At 45.4% G+C, this 25374-nt stretch overlaps 1 protein-coding gene and 1 pseudogene across 3 annotated transcripts in view; one reads left to right on the plus strand and one right to left on the minus strand.

The window, feature by feature from the left end:
* The window catches only part of RAPGEF4 (Rap guanine nucleotide exchange factor 4), a 378022-nt gene that overhangs the window by 125787 nt on the left and 226861 nt on the right, over positions 1-25374 (minus strand). For 2 of the 3 annotated variants that reach the window (XM_075529292.1, XM_075529293.1), the window contains 2 exons: positions 19974-20046; positions 15710-15729 (listed from right to left, as the gene is read on the minus strand). In XM_075529292.1, coding sequence (XP_075385407.1) covers positions 15710-15729; positions 19974-20046 — 93 coding nt within the window. Of the gene's footprint in view, positions 1-3656; positions 3816-15709; positions 15730-19973; positions 20047-25374 lie in introns of those variants that run through there. The other variant, XM_075529294.1, reaches the window with a different exon arrangement.
* On the plus strand, positions 21457-21864 carry LOC142424722 (10 kDa heat shock protein, mitochondrial pseudogene; annotated as a pseudogene).

Below are 25374 nucleotides of genomic sequence, written 5' to 3' on the forward strand. Positions count from 1 at the left end.
GAAGTCAAACACTACCTACAGTATGGATTAAACCTTAGAGCAGAGAAAATGAGCGTCCTGACATGTGAGCCATCAGCAAAGTCATGACAAACAGGGAGAAGGCTGTCACGGTTTCATTCTACTGGGATTACCAATCAACGTCCATGAAAGCGGTAGTCAAAAGAAAACAAATCAAATGGAGCAAACGGGCTGCAGAAGATGCCATTGGATGAGCACAGTGTGCCTGATGCTAGTTACGGTCCTTGCAATCCCTGTAGATGAGTGGGAGAGCTGAACAACGGAACAAGGAAGACCAAAGAAGAATGATGCGTTCGAATTTCGGCGCTGGAGAATATACTATGAACCACCGGAAGAATGAGAAAGTCGGCCTTGGAGGAAATAGAGTCAGAATGCGTCTTAGAACAAAGGGTGGCGCGTCTCTCATATTCTGGACAACGTCTCGGGAGGAACCAGTCCCTGGGAAAGACCTTATGCTTGGTGAAATGGAGGACTGGCAAAAAAGAGGGGGCCTCTCAATGGGATGGATGGGGTGACAGTGGCTACAATGACGGGGTCAAAGACAGCAACAATGGTGAGGATGATACAAGACGAGATATATTACAACATGTTTTCATATTATACATCAGACTGCCATACGTTGGAGCCAACTCAGTGATACCTCACGGCAACAATATGCAAGTCTAAATTCCAGAATATTATCCAGGATAAAACCAAACTCCCCATCAATGTTACCTTGAAACAAAACAAAAACACATGTGTGGAGGGTTTAATAGGATATTGTTGTTGACTTCATTTCTTGTGATAGGCTGTGTAAAGACATATAGTATGTTTTCTTTAAAAACAAAACAAAACAAAAAATCCCTCCAGATTCTTCATCCCTCAAACCTTAATAGTGGTTTGAGTGGCTTAAGGGAAAAATAAAAAAAAGAAGAAAAATCAAACAATCCCACCTCCCACACACACAGAGAAACCAAATCAAACTCGTTGCTACCAAGTCATTTCTGATGTTGGCTCTACGTGCTACAGAGTAGAAGAGCTCCCCACAGTTTTCTTGGCTGTAATGTTTATGGGAACAGATCACCAGAACTTCTATTGAACCCCCAAACCTTCACACTTCAGAAAACCCAAGCTCACTGACATCGAGTCAATTCCAACTCATAGTGACCCTTTAGGACAGGGTAGAACTGCCCCTATGGGTTTCTGAGACTGTAACCCTTGATAGAAGTAGAAAGTCTCGCCTCTCTCCTGTGGAGCAATTGGTGGTTTTGAACTGCTGACCTTTCCGTTAGCCATTCAAAGTCTAATCACTGTTTGTACCTCTCAGGGACCTACTCATTATGACACTGACCTTAGAGCCAAGTCTTCAAATCTCCTCTATCCTCAGTCTTCCCTTCCTCAGTGGATGGCAGCAACATCCTTCCACATATTCGAGTCAAAAGCCTTGAGGTTTCTTTGTTCCTCTCTTCTCTCACACCCCATCTCTATTCCATCCCCAAATATTATGGGTTCTGTCTCCTGAGCCCCTCCAGAATGTGCCACTTCCTCCTACAATCGCCAGTGTGAAGGCAACATCTTCTGTATTGCTCCGTAGAATATCACACCAGCAATATAAACATATTACATATACAAAAAATACAATGTATATAAAAAGAGCTAAATCATTCAGCAAAGTCACTGTTTAAGCAATCCAACTTCCCATCTGCTCATCTATATGAATACCATTCCCCAGCCCTGACACACATAGAAACCAAAGTTGCTATGTGTCACATTAGCTGCTGTCAAGTCAGATGACCTACATACAAGGGATCCATCAGTGCCCGTTCCTGAATGATTGGGTGAGAATCAGATCACTGTGACACACTGGGTAGTTTTCATTGGCTGACCTTTTTCTTAGTCTAGAACAATGTTTTCCAAAGTGGTTGATCCCACCTCTTAGGGTGCTGGACAACCCAGGGGGGCTGCAAAAGCAGTTACCTACACTTTCATTTGGATTATAGGATATTATACAGAAGTTTTCAAATACAGGGGGGTATGGGGAATTTTCCCCCCCTGAAAAAGGCTTCATAAACAAAGTAAGTTTGGGAAGCTGTGTTCTAGAAGCTCTGTTCAAACCTGTTCAGCATCATAGCCCAGCAAGCACTGCAATGACAGACAGGTGTTGGTGTGCATGAGGAACACTGGCTGAGAACAGAACCCGATCTTCTGCAGAGAAGGCAAACATTCTACCACGGAAGCATCACTGTCCCCCAAACTAAGGAGATGAAGAGATTGATGCAAGCTCCTGTTTCACATGGGCCCACTAATTCCTTTTTCTAGAGCGTCGCCAATTCATTCAGTGATGCATCTCCAACAACTATTTACGTCAATGGGTAATAATTACTGATAACTGTGTATAAAATCTCTATTATATTTTAATAATTACACACTACTATCGTTTCCTTACTCAACACAGAAGAAACAAACTTAAAAGAGATTTGTGGTCACAAGAGATTTTAAAACATTGGAATTTTAAGTTTTATATGCACTTAATAGAAGAGGTACATATACAATTTAAAGAGACTTTCAATCATAAAAAATGCATTATGTTATGACAAAATTCTATAGAGGAAATAAAATGAAACGATTATTTCAGAGAGCAAAAGAATGCCTATAGCATTGGCAATTGTTAAAGAATAACTTGTGTGTATATTTTTAAATGGTGAGTAACAGTTTTCTGTAATGCCTAACTTTGCTCTAGTAGACATAAGTATCCTATAAAAACCTACTGATTAATACAGACTGACTTCTGGGGGGAAAGTCTTCATCTGGAGGATTGGATCCCGGGATCTTCCTAGGGGCTTGGAGGTCAGGCACCACCTCATTTAGACTAAACTAAAACTCACTGCCATCGAGTTGATTCTGACTCACAGTGACCCTATAGGGCAGAGTAGACCTGCACCCATGGGTTTCTGAGACGGTAGATCTTTACGGGAGTAGGAAGCTTCATCTTTGTCCCTCAGAATGGCCAGTGGTTTCAAACTGCTGACCTCGTGGTTAGCAGTCCAATGTATACCCCACTATGCCACCGGGGCCTTCCTCTCCACTTCATTTAGGAAAGCCAAATCTCGATCAGGTATTGGAATGTTAGTTAGTTAGTTCATGTGAATGGATGAATGGGTGAGTGGAACATTTTGTCTAATTTGGATGCTCCCAAGCCAGGCATTTTATAAATCAAACCTACATTTAATATTAAAGCTTCGGTTTTCATGCAAACGTTTTATACCATGTAACAACAACTACTCCTGTACAGAGTTTACAGCCTAAGAAACTCACAGGGGCCGTTCCACCCTGTCCAAGAGGGTCTGCATTGACAGGGCGGCCGTCTGTTTGGGTTAACATTAGACAAGCAAAAGCACTAGAAAGGCCACCAGAGGGAGCCCACGTGTTTTTCTGAACACAGGATGAACAGAGAAAAGGGAGAAAACAGACCAAGACATCAAGGATGGGAAAAGAGGGGGGAGGGCATTAACCCTTTCAGTCATTAAAAGACATACCTCCTTAAATGACAGAACCACTTTTGCATGTCTGTGGCACATTCTTTCTGTACATTGCAGCGCTCTGACACGACAGGAGAATGGGTTTACAAATAACCCAGTATCAGCAGCAGACTCACATACCCGACAACTAGAAGGTCCGGGGTGGACGGCCAGGATCGCAACATCCATGAGCTTCTGCCATTAGGAGCCGGGCGTCTCCTCCGGTGGAGCTTGGCGGCCCTGTTCTCACTCTGTCCCGGTCCATCTTGCGGTCAACCCTGGGGGAAGTTTTGGGTGTGGTTTCCTTACTTTGTGATTGTGCTATCAAATTACTGCACCAACCGCACACTTGCCTGCCTGGGAAGTGCTTGGTCTCCGGGCGGAGCCCAATTATCCTGACAGTCAGATGAATGGCTTTCCATTTAGCGTTCTGAAATCTTCCCAGAACTGAGAGCCAGGCCTGGCCCTCCCGATGCCGGGCTTTCCGGACCCCATGGGGCAACCTCAGTGAGCCGTCTGAGCTAGAATAATACTTTGGGTTTCAGTGGATAGATGGGGCTGCATGACCTTGTTTAGAAGTAAGCTCAAAGAAAGCAATAATGTTTTATGTTTGAGAGCACGGTCAAGTTCTTTAATTATCCTAAACTCAAAACAAAGAAAACAAACTCAAACTCACAGCCTTCAGTGAAGTCAATTCTTGACTCACAGCGACCCAGTCTCCCAATCATCCTTTATCTTGGGAAGGCCAGGGGTCACCATCTAATCAATAAGGAAACTGAAACTCAGGCACTTGAGTAGCTTGGTAGTGACCCTGGCTACTAGGGTCAGGGACAGAGACACTGATGAAGGGCATTTATGGGGACCTGCATTATAACAGCGAATTGCACTCTCATCCAGACTACTGTCCAGACAGAGAAAATGATCTTATTTTCCCAAAAACTATAAGTGAAAAGCACGGCAGTGCTAAGTTTCTTCTTCCTGTCTGGAGTGGGTGGTGTGTGTGGGTGGGTGGGTGGGGTGGTGGAGGTCATTGTACCATGTATGCAAATACATGAACACAAACAAATGGAATCTCACAGCTTAGGTCCTGGGCTGGATGCTGCTAGCTTTAACAGGCTTATTAATGTCTTCGATAGGGATTCAAAGGCGTTCTTATTAAATTTAACAATGGAACCCAATTGGGTGGGGGTGGTTGGCCCCTTGGAGAAGTCGATTGAAACGGAAAATGACCTTGACAAACAGAAAAAGGAACAAGAGGGTGAAATTCAATAGAAAGCTGTGCAGAGTACTTCACTCAAGGGGGGTGAGGGGGGCGCCCAAACAAAACAAAGGAGAACACAGACATGAAAGAGCACCCTGGCTGGGCAATTAGCACAGAAAATGCTGCAGATCCACATGAACAATAGCTTCAAGGGCATCGGCAATCTAGCCCTGTCATTTTTTTTTAATGCATGCTATTGGGAGGTAAGCAGAGAGGAAATTCAAGCGAATTCTCTCCTGTATATTCAAAATCGGTGAAGCTTTGGGGCAGAGCGTGAGGGGGAAAACGTGTCTTGTTGGGAGGCTGAAATGCCTAAAGTTGGGCAGCTAGGCTTTGGGAACTTTGAAATGGGCACTTAATGCCAAAGAGTCAAACTCAGGGTTAATTCCAAACTCGAGTTAATTCCAACTCAGAGCAGCGATATGGAACAGGGTAGCAGTGGCCCTGTGGTTTCCCAGGCTGGGACCCCTTAGGGGAGTGGAAAGCCTCATCGTTCTCCCTGAATAACGGGAGCAGCCAAAGTCATGAAAGCTTTTCATTGGAGATCTGATGACCTCCACCTCAGAGGAGAACCTTCGGAACGCTACTGTCCCTTTGTCCGCACAGGGTCCTCACCTGGACTCTGGCCTTCACCTCTCGGCGGAGGTGTATCCGCCCTCCATGGAGGGTCCACCCAGCAATCACCTCCTGTGGGAGGCCAGCTCTGAGCCCCTCCCCGTCCCTCAGGAGAACGGCACAGATGTGTGCATGCATGTGTATACCACACGCACACGTGGCGGGGAGCCCAGCGGTGGCACAGCGGGATCAGCATCGGCTGCTTATGAAGAGGGTGGAAGTTTGAACCCCCGTTGCTGCCAGGGAGAAAGAGGAAATATTCTGCTACCTATAGATTGCCTGTCTCACAAACCCTATGCAGTAGGTCTTCTCTGTCCTATAGAATCGCTATGAGTCACTGAGCAGTGGGTTTGTTTTTTATTGGTTTGGCATATATGTGAAGATATGTGTGCATAATTTGTGTGCATTCGGATGTACACCTATCAATTTATCTGTCCCTCATCTCTCAATCCCCCTTTGGATCTCCATAAAGCATGTACTAGGGGCCAATACTGGCTAAGCATTTGGATGCATTATCTGATGAATACTTTCAGAGACACACAGAGTAAGACACTACTATTACTCCCATTGTGTCGATAAGGAAACAAAGCCTTCAGGTTGAATACCTCGTCCATGATTAGTGAGTGGCAGAGCTGAGCCTTCAGCTCCTACGCCCACCCTAATGTTAAGTCAGGACGCCTAACAACCTGTACACCCACAATACGTGGCTGTATTCATTTGTTCACAGGCCGGCCTCCATCCGTTAGGGAAGGGACCATGTTTTATTGGCTGCCATAGCCCGTACAAGCTCTGACATCCAATAGACAGTCCGTAGGTTGGTTGTTAAAGGTCTCGAGCAGTGGATGGCACACTGTATGGCTGTCTTGAGTAATCCTTGGACTGAAGGGAAACAGAAAACAAAACTAAATTGAAGTGATAGGGGCTTAAACACTCACAAAAATTTGGCAATAAGGATTCTGAACAATGATGGATCATATTTATCAGGGGAATTTTAGGATTTCAGTTTCTAAAAAAAAAAAGTAAGGGGTGTTAATAGTTTTACCGACCTACTTATATGTATTTGTGAGGGAGCTTTAAAAAGTTAATGGAAAATGTCATTATCTTTTAATTCTGTTCTCCCTGAACTTTGTGAAGCTTTGCTGTGTATGTGTACATATGTGTGTGTATCTCTCTGTGTGTCCATCCACCCATCCGTCCATCTTCACTGTATTTTTACCTGCAGTTACTGCGAGAAATGGCAGAAGATTTTTCATAACTATGGACACACAGAAGTCTGTGTGACCCAGGATTGTTATTAGAAAATAATCTACATCCCCACAGCACATCATCACTAGACTAGTTTATCCACTCCGAGGACATTACAATTTTCTGTCCTAATCATCAGGCATAGTTTAGAAATAACTTGGTCTCAGTGTCTAAAAACACAAACAATAAAAATTTAAATGCAGCCAAGATATATGATACTACATATTTGATTCTCACAGTCCACTGAGTGAGATGTTAGCATTCCAAAGTACCCGCTGATGAGCATAATTGCCTGCAGGAGAGGATAAAACATTTCTGAAGACAGCAATAGCCTCTCCCATCACTTTGGAGTCAGCAGTTCAGTGTATTACTTTAACATGACGTCACGTTCCTTGACCTTGCCTGGAGCAGCCGGGCTGGCTCTCAGCGGCAAAACCTGAGTCACCCAGCCTCTCCCTAGACGTTAGCCATATGCTAAAAGCGAGAGCCACGAGACATTTTGGCTAGAGATTGGGAAGCTTTTGCTCGTCTTTATTGATTGCTAACCCTTCATCATGACCCAATATATCACTGGGATATTGTCCCTTAAATGCAGATTACAGGATAGATAGGTGACTATGTTGAAAGTCAGGTTACAGGATATAACTCAGATAGAGCCCAGAAAATCTTCAGCCTGGCAACACTGAAAAGCCCCATTTCATAAGAGATCAATAACTGCTAAGAAACTAAAATTAGGAAGTTGAAGCAATCACCAAAGGCAAGTTATACTAACATAAAAACATGTCTAAAATATATCATCAAGCCACCCCAAACACACCTCACAGGGTGTCCCTTCAGAACAAGCAGCCCCTACTTGTAAACCTCTCCTCTGGCCAATGCTGAGAGTATACAGATGCACCAAATGTATGGCATTCTTAACAAGAGACAAAGGGGAGAGAGAGAGAGAGAGAGAGAGAGACAGAGAGAGACTGGTCAGCTTTTTAAAAATAGAAGTAAAATAAAAGTAGAGGAAGAACCAGATGGAATAGCAAGGACATTCTGTCCCATTAAATGCATAACTCACAAATACTAAAACAAACATTTCTTCAGACTCCAGAGCCGAGATCTTGTCCTTGGTGCCTTCGACATGAAGTCTCTGGTGTTTTCCAGGAGGCGGGGCAAAGCGAGGGTTGACCCGTGGAGGCACACTTTCTAACAGGCTGACTCAAGACGTGAGTGTTTACACACTACACACCTCGAAGAACTGCGCCAGCCACGCTGCTAACTCCAGTCTCCCCTGTGATAAGCACTGTGTCCTTCAGCGTGTGAGCAAGTCGGCTCAGGACGTCCTCCGGCTCTCCAGCACTTTGTTTGTGCTCCAGTATATACCCCTGTGCCCTAGGTGAGTCACAGACGCGTTGTTGCAGAGGGGCGACCAAATCAACGTCAATTCTGACTCGCAGCCACTCTGCACAGGCTTTCTGAGGCCGCAAGTCTTTACATGCGCAGAAGGGCTCCTCTTTCTTCTGTTGAATAGCTGTTTGAAGTGCTGACCTTGAGCTCAGCCCACGGTTTGTCCCCCAGTTCCATTGTAGCTCATATATTTATCATCCCCCCCAAAAAGACCACCCCACCACCACCAACAAAAACCAAGTGCACAGCTATTGAGTTGACCCTGTATAGCATTTCTGAGACGACAGATCTGTCCCAGAGGTCATAGCCTCATCTTTCTCCCATGGCGAGCAGATGGGTTTGACCTGCTAGTCATCCTGACAGCAGCGCAATGCCTAGCCCACAGGACCACCATGCTCCACGGGGAACTGAGCTAGTTAAGCCCTCTTCACCCTACCCACTGCCCCACAGTGTAGAGTGGTCCCTTGGGATTTCCAAGACTGTGTATCTTCACAGGAGCAGAAAGCCTCCTGGTTAAGCCTCACTCAACCTGAGACACAGAAAAGTGGCTGCTAAGGTGAACCGGAGAATGCTGGGTAAGGTGTTTGGATAACCGCTGAATGGCTGTCCGTTATGCTTTAAGGCGGGGCTTGAAAAGCTGTTCCACAGAAATTGTCAGTCTGGATTCAGTTGTTATGGAAAGGCTTTACATGGTTTTATGGGATTATCTAAGATTGTTCATATTTTAACTTTGTGGGTACACAGTTTTTCTTTCTTTCTTCAGGTGGCCAAGAAAATGTCATTGTCATAGCCTCTCTGTAATGGTAAAATCAGATGTTGCCATAGACCACACGGACAATGTTCCGGTTTGTTAGCTCTAATCTTGAAAGAGAACAACAATATGGAGAGAGAAATGGTATTTCATTTCCTAACGATTCCTAAAATGCCCAACCCTACGACTCTAACAATGATTTACTTGTCATTCTTTGATTGTCCTCTCCTGAAAGAGAATCATTTTCACAAATGGTGTAAGTTCTTTTCTTACCACTAGCTATTTAAAACCTTATGTCTTGACTCTATTATAAAAGTTGTTCTTGATAAAAATGACACACTGTTTTAAAGGTTTGAGAAACTCCGGATTTAAGCAATCTTCTTGAAAATGAGACCTCATAGGAATCCAAGGTTGCTCCTGACCAATTGCTGGGGTAAGTTCTTCCAGACCTCAGGAAACTCTCTGAGCTTGAAATCTGGTCTCCTTTGATATTGGAAAAAGCACTTCTTCATATTTAGCAAGAAGCTTGAAAACTTCAAACTCAAATACAGTAACTTCCTAGAAGTTGAGGCTCTCAAGTGACCTTTTTTTGTGCGTGGAAATGGTGTCAGAAGATGGGATTGCATGATGCTCACCTTCCCGACACAATCACTGAAGACAAAGCAGGTGCACAAGCAAATGTGGTGAAGAAAGCTGATGGTGCCCGGCTATCAAAAGATATACATAGCGTCTGAGGTCTTAAAGGCTTGAAGTGATCATCTAGCTGAGAAGCAACAAAGCCCACATGGAAGAAGCTCACCTGCCTGTGTGATCATAAGGTGTCGATGGGATCAGGTATCAGGCATCAAAGAACAAAAAAATCACATCATTGTGAATGAGGGGGAGTGTGGAGTGGAGAGGAGACCTAAAGCCTATCTGTAGACAATTGGGCATACCCTTACAGAAGGGTCGCAGGAAAAAGATGAGCCAGTCAGAGTGCAGTATAGTACTGACAAAACATAACTTTTCTCTAGTTCTTTAATGTTTCCTCTCCCCCTCCCCCCAGTCACATCATGATCCCAATTCTACCACCTTACAAATCTGGATAGACCAGAGGATGTACACTGGTATAGATCAGAGCTGGAAACACAGGGAATCCAGAACAGATAAACCCCTCCGGACCAATAATGAGAGTAGCGATGCCAGGAGGGTCTACATATAATCCCCTCCCTAGGACAACAGGAAAGTGGGTGGAGGGAGATGTGAGAAAGGGTAAGACATGACAAAATAATAACAATTTATATTTTGTCAAGGGTTCATGAGGGAGGGATGATGCGGGGGGAGGGGGGGAATAGCTGATACCAAGAGCTCAAGTAGAAAGAAAATGTTTTGCGAATGATGATGGCAACAAATGTACAAATGTGTTTGACACAATGGATGGATGTATGGATTGTGATAAGTTATACGAGCCCCCAATAAAATGATTTTTATCGTAAAGTGGGATTGTTTTATAATTGCAAATTAACTTGGTGCGGCTATTCTATCCATAGTTGCTGACCTTCCCACCACAGGACTGGCCAGGAGCTTCCAAATAAGGTTTAGAGGCTCTTACTCAAGGATTGGTCAGGTTTCCCATTTTGCTGGCTATCAGCTTGAGCTATCGCAGAAGAAGAATAGATAATCCATGACCATCAAGGAAGAGAAACCAGCGGGGCGTGTAAGATCCCTGCCTCGGAGCGGTGGAGGCAGCAAAGGTGCCAGAGGACACAGCACTGAGCCCGTGAGGCAGAGCGGAGGAGCTGCGGTGGAGCTAGTGAGGCAGCGCAGGGGGCTGGGAGGCCCACAGAGTAAGTAACGCTGAGTGCCTTCTGGCAGGACCTGCCTGCAGAGTGGGGTGTCCGTTAGGCATTTAACAGAACTAAAAAGCATTGTCACGCCTGCTGGAGCAGGGCAGAGGCCAAGGAACAATGTGACTGAGAAACCATGGACCAGCGAGACAAGCCTGCCGGCATGGTTGAGGAGAAGCCGTGTGTACAAAGAACTGTGTTCTTACTGTTTTCTGATGCTGACTTGTGGAGACCTGTTCACGTCTCTAAGAACCGCCCCGAGGCACGGGTCCTTTGGTGAGTTCTTCGTGGCTGTTGTATCTGAGTCTCGAGGCCTTGGAGCCGTAGAGTGCTGTGGGATGCTGGGTTGGCGTTGGAGTAAACTAAAGAGCTTAGCGGGTGGAGACATGTCCGGCCTCTGCCTCACAGGACCCATCCTTGGGCAGACGTGCAGGTGGAGTCTCCTGGCAGGGGTCCCAGATGACCCCCACGCCCTTTCCTCAGTAAAACCCCTCCAGTCTAGACCCTTAGACTGGCTGGCTCCATGCTGCCAAGGAAAACTTTAAACTTCAAAACTATAAAGCCCCATACAAGTTCCTTTCTAAATGCACAATTGAAATGACTTAAAAAAAAGTAACTCACTGCCATCGAGGCAATTCAGCAGCAAAAAATGAGAAACAAGATGAATCTTCAAAAGTGCCACCAGAATATTCCACTATAAAATGTTCCCATAATTGTGATTTTAACTTCTTTTTAACACAGTCAACCAGGTCTGGTATTTATGGAAGAAGAACACATAAGTTAGGACAAAAAGAAAAACTTCTGTGTAAGAGAGGGATTGGGAATGTTCACAGAAAAATGGAATAGAAAAATAATGGAATTTCCCCCAAGAACTTTTAAAAAATCATTTTATTGGGGGCTCTTACAGATCTTATAACAATCCATAATTCAACTGTGTCAAGCACATTTGCACATATGTTGCCGTCATCATTTACAAAACATTTTCTTTCCACTTGAGCCCTTGGTATCAGCTCCTCATTTTCCCCTCCCTCCCCCACCTGCCCATCCTCATGAGTCCTTGATCCATTATATATTATCATTGTTATTTAATAATGTATACCATCCATTGTCTCCTTTCACCCACATGTACATTACTCATCCCCCTCAGTGGGTGTGGGGTGGTGTTTTATATACCCAACCTGTGATCAGTTCCCCCTCTCTCCCCCTTTCCCCTCCCCATAATCACCATGAACTTTTTGAAGCCCCCCTCTCTGCAAAACAACACAAAACAACCACAACCCAACCGAAAATACCTACTTTTTGCTTTACTGGCTCCATGGCTGTTTTTAAAATATTTCTACAATTACTTTATAGATTTCAGTATTCTACATCATCAGACATTAATGATATACCTAGCTATTACAGTAAGTAGCAAACAAAAATAATCCAGTATCTGCCAGCTCATTTGTTCCTAACAAAAATGCAATTTAAGGAAAGTTTGTTTGTTTGTTTGAAACAAGGTAAAACAAGTCTGGAAATAAAATATAGCTGGCAAGACCACTTATTGACGCCTGCTTGTTTGCTTGTTTGATTAAAAGTTAAACGTGGTAATTAAGAAGATCAAGAGTAGTTGCTGGAAAGGAGAACATAGGCATTCCACAAAGAATTCATTTAGACATTGAAACAGTAGTCTAAGCACTTCCATTTCGGTCCACAGACATGCTATTGCGCTTTAGGAACACAAAGGGAGTATGTGATTGCCCAGCATGTAGTTAAAGAAGATAAAAGATAAAAAGCAATCATCATAACACAACTTGTCTTGTATAAAGGAAAAATTTCAATTAACACCACTTTAAGGCTCTTAGGTTTCTTTTTATCTTCCTGGAGCCTCAACTCAGCTCATGCCTGTCTTTCATCTCATCGAGTTGGCTTTGACTGATGGGATGGGAGCACTTCTCGAGCAGCACATGGCAATGTGACAGCCACTCTATTTGTTGGTACAGAAAATGTATGCTTTTCTGTTTGCTGGGGAATTTGACTTAGAATGAAACCCAAACTAAAAATAGAAACAAAACCCACTACATCTCATCAGGACCCTGCAGGACAGAGCAGAACTGCCCACGGGATTTCCAAGGCTGCAAATGTTATGAAGTAGAAGGCCACGTCTTTCTCCTACGGTGTAACTGATGGACTTGAACCCCCGAGCGATGGATAAACAGCTAAATGCTTAACCACTGCGCCACCAGGTCTCCTGGATTTAGCAATCCCTAAGCACTACAAATAAGCCTATAATCATGCCACATTTGGGGAGAAAGCCTGGCCAGATCCCCAACTCTTTCAGGGACACATGTTGCCAGTTTGCTGTATCTGATTTTTGGTTTGCTGCAGAGTGAGACAGCTGTAAGGTCCACTGTCATCCCACTCTTGGGGCCCAACTTAAAGGTCACTGAGTGCCGAAGAAAGACAGGGCTTCCTTTTGAAGCCTAAGGCATGTCAGACCTCCCAGGGCTTAGGCATCACGGGTGCACTCTCCACAGACCTGATGGCCCCTTGATGAAGAAGGCCCCAGTCCTTTAATCCCTTTCACTTGGCTGCTGATTTGCATATTTGTTGGTGCATGCCCCGGGGCACCACGTCCAGCCTGTTGGCAGGGTCAGTGTGTTACTTTAGGCTGGATAGCTTGCTGCTGTAGATTATTCATGAAGGAAGTCATGAACCTGAGGATCCAGGGTTTCACGCAACACACAAAGATAATTTGACAAAAGATCCCCAAAGCGTTCACTGCAGAAAGGTATTTCAAGAACAACCATAAAGACAAGAGGGCAGGCATTTTTCAGAGAGGAAACATACCTAGAAAATGATATGCTGCTTGAAAGCAATCTTACTTATCATCATGGTCCTCACCCTTGCTGAGCTTCATTATACTTAACCTCTGTCCACCTGGGGTACGATGGTGACTTTCACCTTGCTGAAAACGATGGCACTGGTGTTTCGAGTACTACTAGCAAGGTAAGCCATGGGGGACAGATTTCGGCACAGCGTCTGGACCAAAACATCGACGCCAGGTGAGCTGATATAATTGAACAAGATGAGCCCCGCAGGTGGGAAGGCACTCCAAGTCTCACTCAGGAAGAGCTGCCTCCTCACAGGAAGACAAGGATGGGATAAAGCTTTTGGGATCTGCATTTGCCGATGTGGCATGAGGACGAGAGGCTGCAAACCTCCATGAATCATCAGGACACAGGCTGTATGAACTATGAGTCTAAGAGAGTTAGAAGCGCTAAAATAATGGACTAGAAGAGATAAAAGATCACTGCCTTAGGTGTTAGCTGAAATGGACTGAGTAGCCATTTTGAATCAGACAAGCATGGGGCCTACTACGCTAGTAATGAAGAATTGAAGGTGGATAACCTCAAACTCATCACCAAAAAGGATATTTCGAAACCTGCCCTGACGTGGAATTCTGTCAGCAATAGGATCAGACGCATGCACCTACAAGGAAGAACAGTTAGCCCAACTTTTAGTCTAATGTGCCTACTAATTGCTGATGTCAAACGTGAAGCTTTTGGAGAGACTTCAGCAACGTTTGCAGTCTGAAACTGATCCAGCACATAATGAGGATGCACTGATAAGGACTGGGGACTGGAAGGAGAAAGTACAGCCCGAATGCTTCTTAGAAGGATCATCGGCTGACTCACAGTGACCCTGAAGGATGGTGAGATTTTACTCATGCACTTTGCTTGTGTTTTCAGCACAGGCTAATCCCTGGAGAAGGATATACTGCTTGATACAGTAGAGGATCAGTCACAAGGAGGAAGACCCTCAATGGGCTGGATTGAGACAAGGGCTGCAACAAGAGCCTCGGTCATAGCAGTGGGTGTGAGGACGGTGTGGGACCAGACCGGGCAATGCTTTGTTCTGTTGCACAGATGGTGGCTATAAGATTGGAATGGATTCAACAACACTTAATAACAATCCTAACAACACTGTACTCGCCTAGATGTTTTCCAAAGATTATCTCACTCACTGGTCATACTAGTCTTTCAAGGCTATCTCTACTGACTTCCCTATTGTAAAAGCGAGGCAGGGTTTTGGGAGAGATCAAGTTGCTTGTGCATGGCCACACTTCCCAAAGAGCAGCACTGCGAATCTTGAAGCCAAGGTTGCAATGGTACAGTAGTGGTCCAGGATCCCCGGGCAGCCTTTGTGAACCGATATTCAGAAACAAGGCAAATCTGACAAAGCTAGGTCCAGATCTCAGCCAAAGGAAAGAGAAATGCATGAGTCTATCAAAAGAAGGCATCGTTGACCACAGCCAAAGGGCCAATAGAAGGGAGAGAAAAGGGTAACAGCTCTTTAGCATCCCTACTCAGGGGCAGCAATCAGGAAGCTAGTCAGTAGGTGAAGAATCTGAGAACCAACCAAACACCCTTCAGATATGTCTTTGTGAGCTTCTATGATTATTGTCAATTGTCTTGGAGCCGGCTCTAATTCACAGCGACCTTAAATCTTTCACCATGAGCTCTTCCACATTGTTGAATAAATCAACAAATAGAATTAATATTATTCACAGGCATGAATGATATCACTTAACCACTGTCACTCTTAGAAAGCATGTGGGGCACTGGCTCTTAGTGAAAGGTTTGTCCTACAACTCCTACTGTCCTACCTGATTGCCTAAGCAATTACAGCAACTGATTATTTTCAGGTTCCAAAGAGAAATACTTGGACATAACTAGACAAATTCATCAAGTGACCCTAAATTTAATTTTCCCATTCCTACTAAGACAAACAATTGATTTCATATATGGTTTTATGCTAATGATTCATCCTACAGCCGTATATACATCACAGGAAAAATAAGACAGCAATTGTACCAGTTACCCTCCAAGTTCTCTCTTCAGACTCCAGTTAATACCGTAGGCCTATAAAGGTCATGTTGTAGCAATCAATTCTCTCCACTTTATATTCCAAAAGATTCGCCAAAGACGCCGGATAAAGTTAGAGAAATACTCATAGCTTTGTTCAGTGGGCAGAACGAGCGCTCTTGGCTGGGAAGAAGACCGTGGTTATTTTTTACCTTATGACAGTTTTTAGGAGCGGGGCAGAGAGAGAAGTTACTCACATTCTCTTTGTCAGGAATCCCTAGAAGAAAGAGAGAGAAAGATCATGAGTCATAAAATCAACCGTAAGATCCATCCTTTGCTGGACCAAACCAGGCAACATGTGGGTGCGTTCTAGTTCTGCTTCAGAAAAAAGAGAAGTAGAAAGAAATGACATTATGCTGCTCAGGAAAAAGCACACTTACAAAACTTGAAGCATGAATACATCAATGACTCAGGATGAGGATTTGTGCCCAACAGCAAAACACCGTGATTATTGTGCTTCACAGCCACACATTTTTCTAGAGGTACCAATGCATTACTGATGCAGTCACACCCCCGTTAGGCATGGATTTGTTTACCTTTGGTGCCGGGGATTTTGAACAGAAATATCAGCTCTAATGTAACTGGTATTATATTGCCGCATTACGCATCATCTCACACTGCCCGGGGAACTTGAGCCCAGGGGCACTCCTTGCAGGAAAACCAGCGGAACAGTACTTCTACTCGGAGCAAAGCGAACCCCTGCTGACACCAAGTCAAGCTGGCTGTGTCTAAGGGTGTCTGAGCTCAAAAGCGAGCCAGTCACCTGCTCCCTCAATTGTCCACTCATTTACAAACACCTCATGAACCTCTACTACAGGTCAACCCGGTCTCCTTGTCCCTTCTTCTGGCCTGCTACCTCTGACTGACATCATGAGAGTGGCCACACTGCAAGTCCACATGCCAGCAGATTTGGGTGTCCCCAGTAAAGTGGGCACAAGTGGCCTTACCTTGAAGGGACAGAAACACCAGCAGTGTCATGTGCTACCTGCACCTACTTTCAAATCACTAGAGCAGGGTCAATGGCTTGCAATGTAAACGTACCGTATGTCCAACCTCTGAGTGAATAAGCAGGAAGGACTGACAATACTGGGATTAAAGAACTGAGTGTCCCTGCTATAGGCGATCCAGTATGCAGGAGGGGTTGGAATGGAAGAGCATCTTTGGAAGGGCTCTCTCATGCATACTTGGAACCCCACTGGGGCATAGCCAAGACAGCAATCCTCAGACAGGAAGCAGGACGACGAAGGATGGCTCTTTGAAGAAGAGCATGTGAGTGAGCACGTTTACCATCACTTCCCAGGTCTGTCAGAAAGGTCCCGGATCTGCTGGCCTGACATCAGGCCCTTGAAATGTAACTTGAACCTATCCATCCACCAAGCTAGCGACCAACAGCCAGTGGAAAAGTCAAGCTGATGGTATCTAGCTGTTGCTCTTAGATGCCATCAAGGCTGATTCAAGCAACAGGACCAACCACTGCCGGGTCCAGAGCCTTCCTCACATTTGTGACACGCGAGCCCATGGTTTCAGCCACTGTCTGTCCATTCCCTCAAGGTGCTTCCCTTTTTCGCTGTCCTTCTGCTCTCCCAACATACTGCCCTTTTCAAGGGACTGGCTTCCCTGGCTGTCGTGTCCAAAGCCCGTCTCATCATCCTGGCTCCTATGGAGCATTCTGGGCGGCGTCTTAATTCCAATGCATCGATTCTTCGTCAGTCTTCCCTAGTCAAGGCCCCACATTCACACGGAGATGTTGATTGTTTAAAGAGATTTTTTTATAAAAGGTGCCATCGGTCTAGTTGATTCTGATGCACGCAATCCCAAAGTACAACTGTGTCCACTGGGTTTTCAATGGAATGTTTTTCCAGAGGAAGTAGCTCATCAGACCTTTCTATCAAGATGCCTCTGGGTGGACTTGAACCTCCAACGCTGGCAAACAGCAGTCAAGTGCATTAATCTTTCGCATCACCCAGAGGCTCTCACATGAAGAAATTCACAGGTGTAAACTAAGTTTCTTCTCAAGGAGGTCCAATAAGATCAATGCATCGTTGCATGACACCGTATCTGAGTGGAAGCCATTTAGGGCACTTGTAGAGAAATGATATTAGAAAGGTCATTGGAGGCCAGACTGCAAAAATGTGAAAGTTGAGATAAGGTGGGAACAATCTAACATTACCACTTTCTTTGTGAGGAAAGGGAAACTCCTTCGAAGTTCTGTGTAAAGGAGTTACACGATTAGGGGAAAGGCAGGGTAAAGGGCTATTCCAAATGAAAAGCTATTTAAGGCATAAAAGCCAGATAGAACCGCATGGTCCTTGGTGGGAATCCAGTTTGAGTAATTAGGGGTAAAGTTATTCCACTGGGGAAATTTAAGTTCAGACTGGCTAATGGGTATTTTAAGGAGCATGATCTGCATGGTCGTCTGTTCAAAACCAGCAGCACCCCCTCGGGAGACAGACAGGGCTTTCTACTCCTGTAAATGGTCACCGTCTCAGAAGCCCCTGGGGCGGGGGTGGGGGTGATGCATGAACTCAAGGCAGCGCGCAGTAGTAATGGGTGCTCGTTAGGACCCTACGTCAACTTGGACGGATAGTAATGGTGCGACAGTTACATAGAGAACGGTCCTCATTTTAAATTACTTTGGAGCCTCAAACACTTGGGATGAAGTGTCTATACGTGAAAAGACGAGGAAATAGGGCAACATATTAATCATTGTTAAATCTAAGTGACAAAAGGATGCAGCTTGAGTGTACTACTCTTTCCACTTTCTGTATATTTGAAAATTTTCATATGAAAGAGTACAATACAAACACCTCAATGATACAAGTGGGAAAAATGTGTAAAAATCGATGTATCAGTCACGGTGTGGTACTAGAAGGTTCTGAGCCCAATAAGTCATCCCTGCCCTCAAGTGAAGAGTTAAGAAGTCCTTAGCCAGGTGGCCACAGAGGGAGCAACAACAACAACAAAAGAAACGGAAGCCCTGCTGAGAAAGAAGCTTGGGTGGACAAGTGGTTGGGTTCCGCGTGTCTGCTGAGGAGAAAGGGGAATCCAAGATGGCTGAGGTTTGGCCAGTGGGTGTGGTAAGAGAACAGGAGTGGTGCGTCAGTGAGAATGCGGGCTTGGTAAGCTCTGGTTATTTGTTGCTCACTGGTAGCTTTACAGAGGCGGAACCAATAAAGAAGGGCTTCTGCCTGACTCTGAGAGAGTACAGAGTGACTAGGGGCTTCAAAAAGGCTGTGGGGAAATTCCATTAACTTCCAACTCCATGTCCCCCACCAACTCTTTGAAGCCTTCTTGTCTATCTAGCAGTGTTCTAAACACTCAGCATGTTTAATCCTCACAACCCAGGGGGGAAATGGAGGTACCCAGAAACTGGATGCCTTGTCTGCGGTTGGGCAGTTGGGGGACGACAAAGGAGGCGCTTCAAACGAGCCAATCAACTTTAAGTTAGCCAGGAGACGTGGCGGTGGTGGGATCAAACACAAGAGGGAAAGACTTGCCTCTCCCTCCGTTAGGGCAGAAAAGCAGCAGAGAGGAGGGAAGGGCAGAGGCTGTGCAGAAATTGTAACAGAGAGAAGGAAACGGAGCACACTTACTTAAGATGTCGGTGGGGTGGGAAAGAGGGTCGCTGACAGAGAACGACAGGCTCCAAGTTTGGAGAAGACGGAAGAGCGACTCGCTGGCTCTGAGATTGCTGGGAGGGGAAGTAGCGCCTGAGCCATCGTGTCTGCTGTGAAGTACCACAGCTTCACGGGCTCAGTGCTTGGTATTTGTCACATGTCCATGTGCAAGAGCTCAAACGAGGAGACTCACAAAAGCCAGGAAAAACCTCCAAGGACGGTCATGAGAGTGCCCCAGGTGCTTCCGACATGCTTGGACAGAGAGCCGTCTCAAAGGACTCCAGGGCTCCTTGGAGTCTAGTGGGGACTAGGAAACAGGGTCACCGAGGAGGACGGTCCATCTCTGTTGGTCAGCCAGAGACTTCTCGCTTACAAAAGAATGTGAAGAGGCCGTGACGTAACAAGAATCAATGATACTCACGCGCTTCTGCTGGCTCGATAGAGTCAATAAGCAAGAGACGGCTTTTAGGTCTTTCGGTGTGACTGGGGGGGCGGGGTTGGGGTGGAATACAGTCCTGAAATTCCTGTGTCGAAGGGCCCAGAAACACCAGGAAGACGTTTGTGAAAGTATGTGCAGGATGCTCAAGTTCTCGTCAGCACCAGGACATACCTCTCTCAGCTAAGAACACAAACGGATGCTACACGAACAAGCAAAAATAAAGTTCAAGTGTGGGCTGGCAATTCTGTTTATCCATAAGAGTCTGGATATGGATCTGCCAAGCAGGTATAGGATACACACACACACATACATATATACATATATGTGTACATATACATATATATATTCAAGTGAACACACACACCACAACACATTTTTAGCTAGAAATGTTCCTTTTCTACTCACTGTCATTGTTAGAGCCCGTTTCCATAACACCATAAGGAGGAGCCAGGAGTCCCGCCATATACTGTCGGTATTTCTGAAAGACAAGATTGTAAACTCAATACACAGGTATCTACTCACTTGGAGCATTCAGTCATTTACACGTCAACAAGCAGAAGTGCCAGGAGAGAGGAGGCATCTCAGACTTGTCCTTACAGAGCCATGGAGCGCGCGCACTCTGGGCACCACAGGATGAAATACAGAGAAGACTAAGCATCTTCCCCCTACCCTCAGCCCATTCACTTATGTATTTGACACTGATTGACTGAATTGTGTAGGCTTTTAACCCTCCCTCCACCTGCTGTACAAATCGCCCCCACTCCACCCCTTGCAAATACACGCTCAGCTCTTTCTAGAGAGAAAAGGCGCTTGGTTTTTATAGATGCAGATACAAATACAGCTCTGCTTTCTTAATAGGTGAATGAGAGTGAATCAGCTTCTTTCAAGGCAAAAAGAAATGCATCCCTAGGGGAAAAAGTATTCGCCTGAAAGCCACTGATTTGATCCCATTTACCTTTTTTCCTTTTACATTGTACACCTGCCTTTTAGGTAACCTCCACATGACTTTTTTGGGGGTGGTAGGTGGGGTGGGGGGGAGGGTATTTTTTCAAATAGTTTGGCATAATGTCACACCCTTTGCCATCCCCTGGATTATATTCCACTGACTTCTGGTCCAGTCATGCTCCAAAATTTGGGGCCCAGTGATATGCTTTAGCCCCCAAGTTTGTGCTTCACGGAGGTGGGGGGAGGGGGGGATGAAGCTCGGAGCACAAATGAAACATACCGACATGCAGCAGAGAACCATGAGAGAGGTCTGCAGGGCTGTCCCCAATTCCAACTACGTGGACCCCCCCACCCCCCCCAGAAGAATACACTTCAGAGGACAGCACTGAAGCTACAGCTCGGGGAGAGGGACATGTCTGATCAAAGCACACAGGAGCAAATGAAGGGGGAGGAAGAGACCCACCAAGCCCTGAGGGTGATATTCCTGCTCAGAGCAACCAATGCACAGAGGACCATAGGGCCGGCCCCACCATGACACACAGACATGACGTCCCTAACTGACCCACAGTGCCACGGGGGACAACACTGGAGGCACAGTGCGGGAACTGTGCCTGATCTGACCCCACCACACCAGGGGAAACACTAAGGGCATGCAACAGAGCAGCAGGGGAAGCAAAGCAATGAAGTCCTCAGGGAATACCCAAAACAGGCTTTGGGGACAGGGTGTAGCACCCCATCAGACTCAACCAGAAAACATCCCTAAAGGTCAACAAACAGACCTGGTACTATTTATAGGATTTTCTTGTTGTTGTTTTCTTCTATTATGTCTTGTTTTTATGCTTATTATTGTCTCTGCATGTCTATCTAGAGAATATAGGTGGGATAAACAACCCAGAAGAGAAGACAACGGGACCGATGGTTCTGGGGGTGGGGGGCACAGGAGATGGGGAGGCAGGGCAAAGGAAGCGGGTTTCTGAACCCGACTGCGAGTCTTTCCTTGCAGTGGCGCAGCAGCGTGAGAGGAGGATGTGCTGCGGCCACCCATGGAGGACAGGCATTTCAAACGCTTCTTCCCCTCTCTGACCGAGCCGTGGTGGAGAGGAGTGCTGCTGAAACTGTAACCAAAGGAGGCATGGTGCTTCCAGAAAGATCTCAAGGAAAAGTCCTGCAAGCGACAGCCGTAGCTGTAGGGTCTGGCTCCAAAGGAGAGGGCGCAGAGATTGAACCAGTGAGTGTGAGAGTTGGAGATAAAGTTCTTCTCCCTGAATATGGAGTCACCAAAGTAGTGCTAGATGATGAGGATGATGTCTTATTTCCAGATGGTGACATTCTTGGGAAGTATGTGGACTAAAGGAAACCACTGTTGAAATGGCATGTGAAGCTGCCCGTTCCACTGAAGTTCTGAAATCTGTCATCATGGAAATAATCTCCATGTCTCTTTTATAATAAACTAATGCTATGTGGTGTTGCTTAAAAAAAAAACAGCCCATAAAAAACCCAGGGACAAGGGAACAAGTAGTGATCTAAAATTGATGGCAAGGAGGGTAAAAGTGGCCTGGTAGGGCTTGATCAAGGGCAATGTAGCCAAGAATTACTGAAACCCGAATGAAGACCAAACATGATAGTTGGACAAGGGGAAAGTAAAAGGAAACAGAGGAAAGACCTAGGAGGCAAAGGGCAATTATAGAGGTCTAAATATAGGCATGTCCATATGTAAATATATTTATATATGACAATGGGGAAATAGATCCATGTACATATATTTATAGGTTTAGTATTAAGGTAGCAGATGGACATTGGGCCTCTACTCAAGTACTCAACACAAAAACACTTTGTTCTAATAACCTGACATTCCGTGATGCTCACCTTCCTGACAGGATAGCTGAATTCAAATGGGTGCATAAACAAGTGTAATGAAGAAAGCTGATGGTGCCCAGCTATCAAAAGATATAGCGTCTGGAGCCTTAAAGGCTTAAAGATAAACAAGCAGCCATCTAGCTGAGAAGCAACAAAGCCCATATGGAAGAAGTACACCAGCCTATGTGATCATAAGGTGTTGATGGGATCAGGTATCAGACATCAAAGACCCAGAACAAAAAATCATATCAATGTGAATGAGGGGGAGTGTGGAGTGGAGAGCCAAAGTCCATCTGAAGACAATTGGATATTCCCTAACAAAAGGGTCAAAAGGAAGAGAAGAACCAGCCAGGGTGCAGTATAGCAGACAAAAATACAACTTTCCTCCATTTCTTTATTTTTAAAAAAACAAAAATCATTTTATTAGGGGCGAATACAACTCTTATCACAATCCACACATACATCAATTGTATAAAGCACATCTGTACATTCATTGCCCTCATCATTCTCAAAACATTTGCTCTCCACTTAAGCCCTTGACATCAGGTCCTCTTTTACCCCTCCCTCCCGCTCCCCCCTCCCTCATGAGCCCTTGATAATTTATAAATTATTATTTTGTCATATCTTGCCCTGTCTGACATCTCCCTTCACTCCCTTTTCTGTTGTCTGTCCCCAGGGAGGAAGTCACATGTAGATCCTTGTAATCGGTTCCCTCTTTCCAACCCACTCTCCCTCTACACTCCCAGTATCACCACTCACACCCTTGGTTCCTCTATTTCTTTAATGCTCCCCCTCCCCACACTATCATGACCCCAATTCTACCTTACAAATTCGGCTAGACCAGAGCATGCACACTGGTACAGATCAGAGTTCACAACACAGGGAATACAGGACAGATAAACCCCTCAGGACTAATAATGAGAGTAGCAATATCAGCGGGGGAAGGGGAAGGTGGGGCGAGAAAGGGGGAACTGATCACAATGATCTACATATAACCCCCTCCCAGGGGTATGGACAAAAGAAAAGTGGGTGAAGGGAGGCAGCAGTCGGTGTAAGACATGAAAAAAACAATAATTTATAAATTATCAAGGGTTTATGAGGGAGGGAGGATGGGGAGGAGGGAATGAGCTGATATCAAGGGCTCAAGTAGAAAGCAAATGTTTTGAAAATGATCATGGCAACGTATGTACAAATGTGCTTGACACAATGTATGTATGTATGGATTGTGATAAGAGTTGTATGAGCCCCCAATAAAATGATTTATTAAAAAAAATGAAGTACAGCCTCCTCATCTTCTTTCAGATTTACAGCTTGGAATTCTCCTTCTTGCACGGGGCCATGTACATTTATGGTGTGCGGTAGTGAATGAAATACATACAAGCTGAACAGCACTCAAGCATCAGCGGCCCATAATGCCCCCTGGGACACAGGCACGGCAGCAGAAAGGCTTCATCTGCAGCAATGGGCAGCTGGCAACAGGCACCATTCTGGCAAACATCGGGCCCATTTGGTGGATTTGAATGGTGTGTGTAACACAACACTGATGTTTCTTCTAGTCAGGAAATGACTAGCTGGTTTTTTTTTTTTAATCCCCTTTTCTGTCCTTTCTGAGACAACTACACCAACACCTGCACACACACACAAACGTTTCTTTTAAAGCCCTGAATTTCTTTCCTGAAGCATCTCCTATCACCCTGCGTCCTTGTCATTTCCTTCCTTATTTCCTGGTTCTTCTTTCATGGAATGCCATCTACTCTTCTTCCTTGTGATGAATGGACACTGACCATGGACGTTTCTGGGCATACTGAGTGGAAGGCAACGGGCTCGGAGAAAGAGCAGGCAGAAGCCGGTTATGCTCTAGGAAGGCTCTGAAACCCTTCCTCCTCTCAATGACAACTCCCTACAGGCTCCTTAAAAAATGCCTGCTAAGTTAGAGGGCTGATTTCCCTTTGTTTAGATGCTCTGTTTCGGATGCAGCGGGTGCTCTTTGTCTGCAGCCCTGTAGTCTCTCGATTTCCAGGATGCCTGGTCCCTGGACTTCACTACTTCACTTTTCCTCACAGACCTCATGGCCTGGAGCTGCTGCTTCCCATGGAAGGCTGCCACTCATGGGAGTAGAAAAGAGCACTTTCCCCAGGCACATGCAGACCAAGGGGAAGCAGAGTGTGGGCTGGATTTCCAGACCTGGGGTTCAAATCCACCAGCTGCTCCTCAGGAGAAAGATGAGGCTATCGGTTCCCACAATGGTTTATTGGGGTCACTATGAGCCAGGGTTGGCTGGATGGCATTGGTTTTTTTTGGGGGGGGTGGTAGTGGTATGCACCTGATGGCATCCCTGGTTTATGTGATGGGCACCTCCGACACACCAGGCCCTGTCCTAGGTTCAAGGTGGAGAATAAGTGCGAAAGGTCTCCTGGGTTTCCGAAGCTTCTGTCTTCAACAACACAGGGCCCTGCGTCTTGTACATAACAGGAATGCAGCACTTCACTGCTGAGTTTGAAAACGGAGCTTTGAGATGAAAACTTTTCAACTATACAAATATGAAGAGATGAACACAATGAACAACCACAGACGCAAACATCCAGCTTCCGCAGTCCTAACTCCTGGCCATCTCCTGGCCCTTGCCAGAATTATCCTGAAACCACTCCCAGACACCAGAACATTGAATTCATAAATATTTCAGTAAGGATCGCTACAAGATAGGGAAATTAAGCTGTAAGAACAAATTGCAACTACAAAACTCAAACACCTTACCATCCACCTTACCTTACCTTGTCTGTGTTCAAATTCCTTCCTAATTACCAATGCCACTGCTGAATTGATTTTAAAATGTCATTTACAGACTACTGCCCTGAGACACTCTTTAAACCTTGCACAGAGACTATTTCCTGAAAGAACCTTTTAACTAAATAGCAGGATCCCTCAAAAAGTCAAGAACTGCACCCTTGAGAATTGTGGTCTTTTAAAAATGATCTAGATGAGAGAAACTGGGCAGCAGTCGCTC

Source organism: Tenrec ecaudatus, chromosome 13 (genome assembly GCF_050624435.1).
Source record: "Tenrec ecaudatus isolate mTenEca1 chromosome 13, mTenEca1.hap1, whole genome shotgun sequence".
In the NCBI taxonomy this organism is placed as follows: domain Eukaryota; kingdom Metazoa; phylum Chordata; class Mammalia; order Afrosoricida; family Tenrecidae; genus Tenrec; species Tenrec ecaudatus.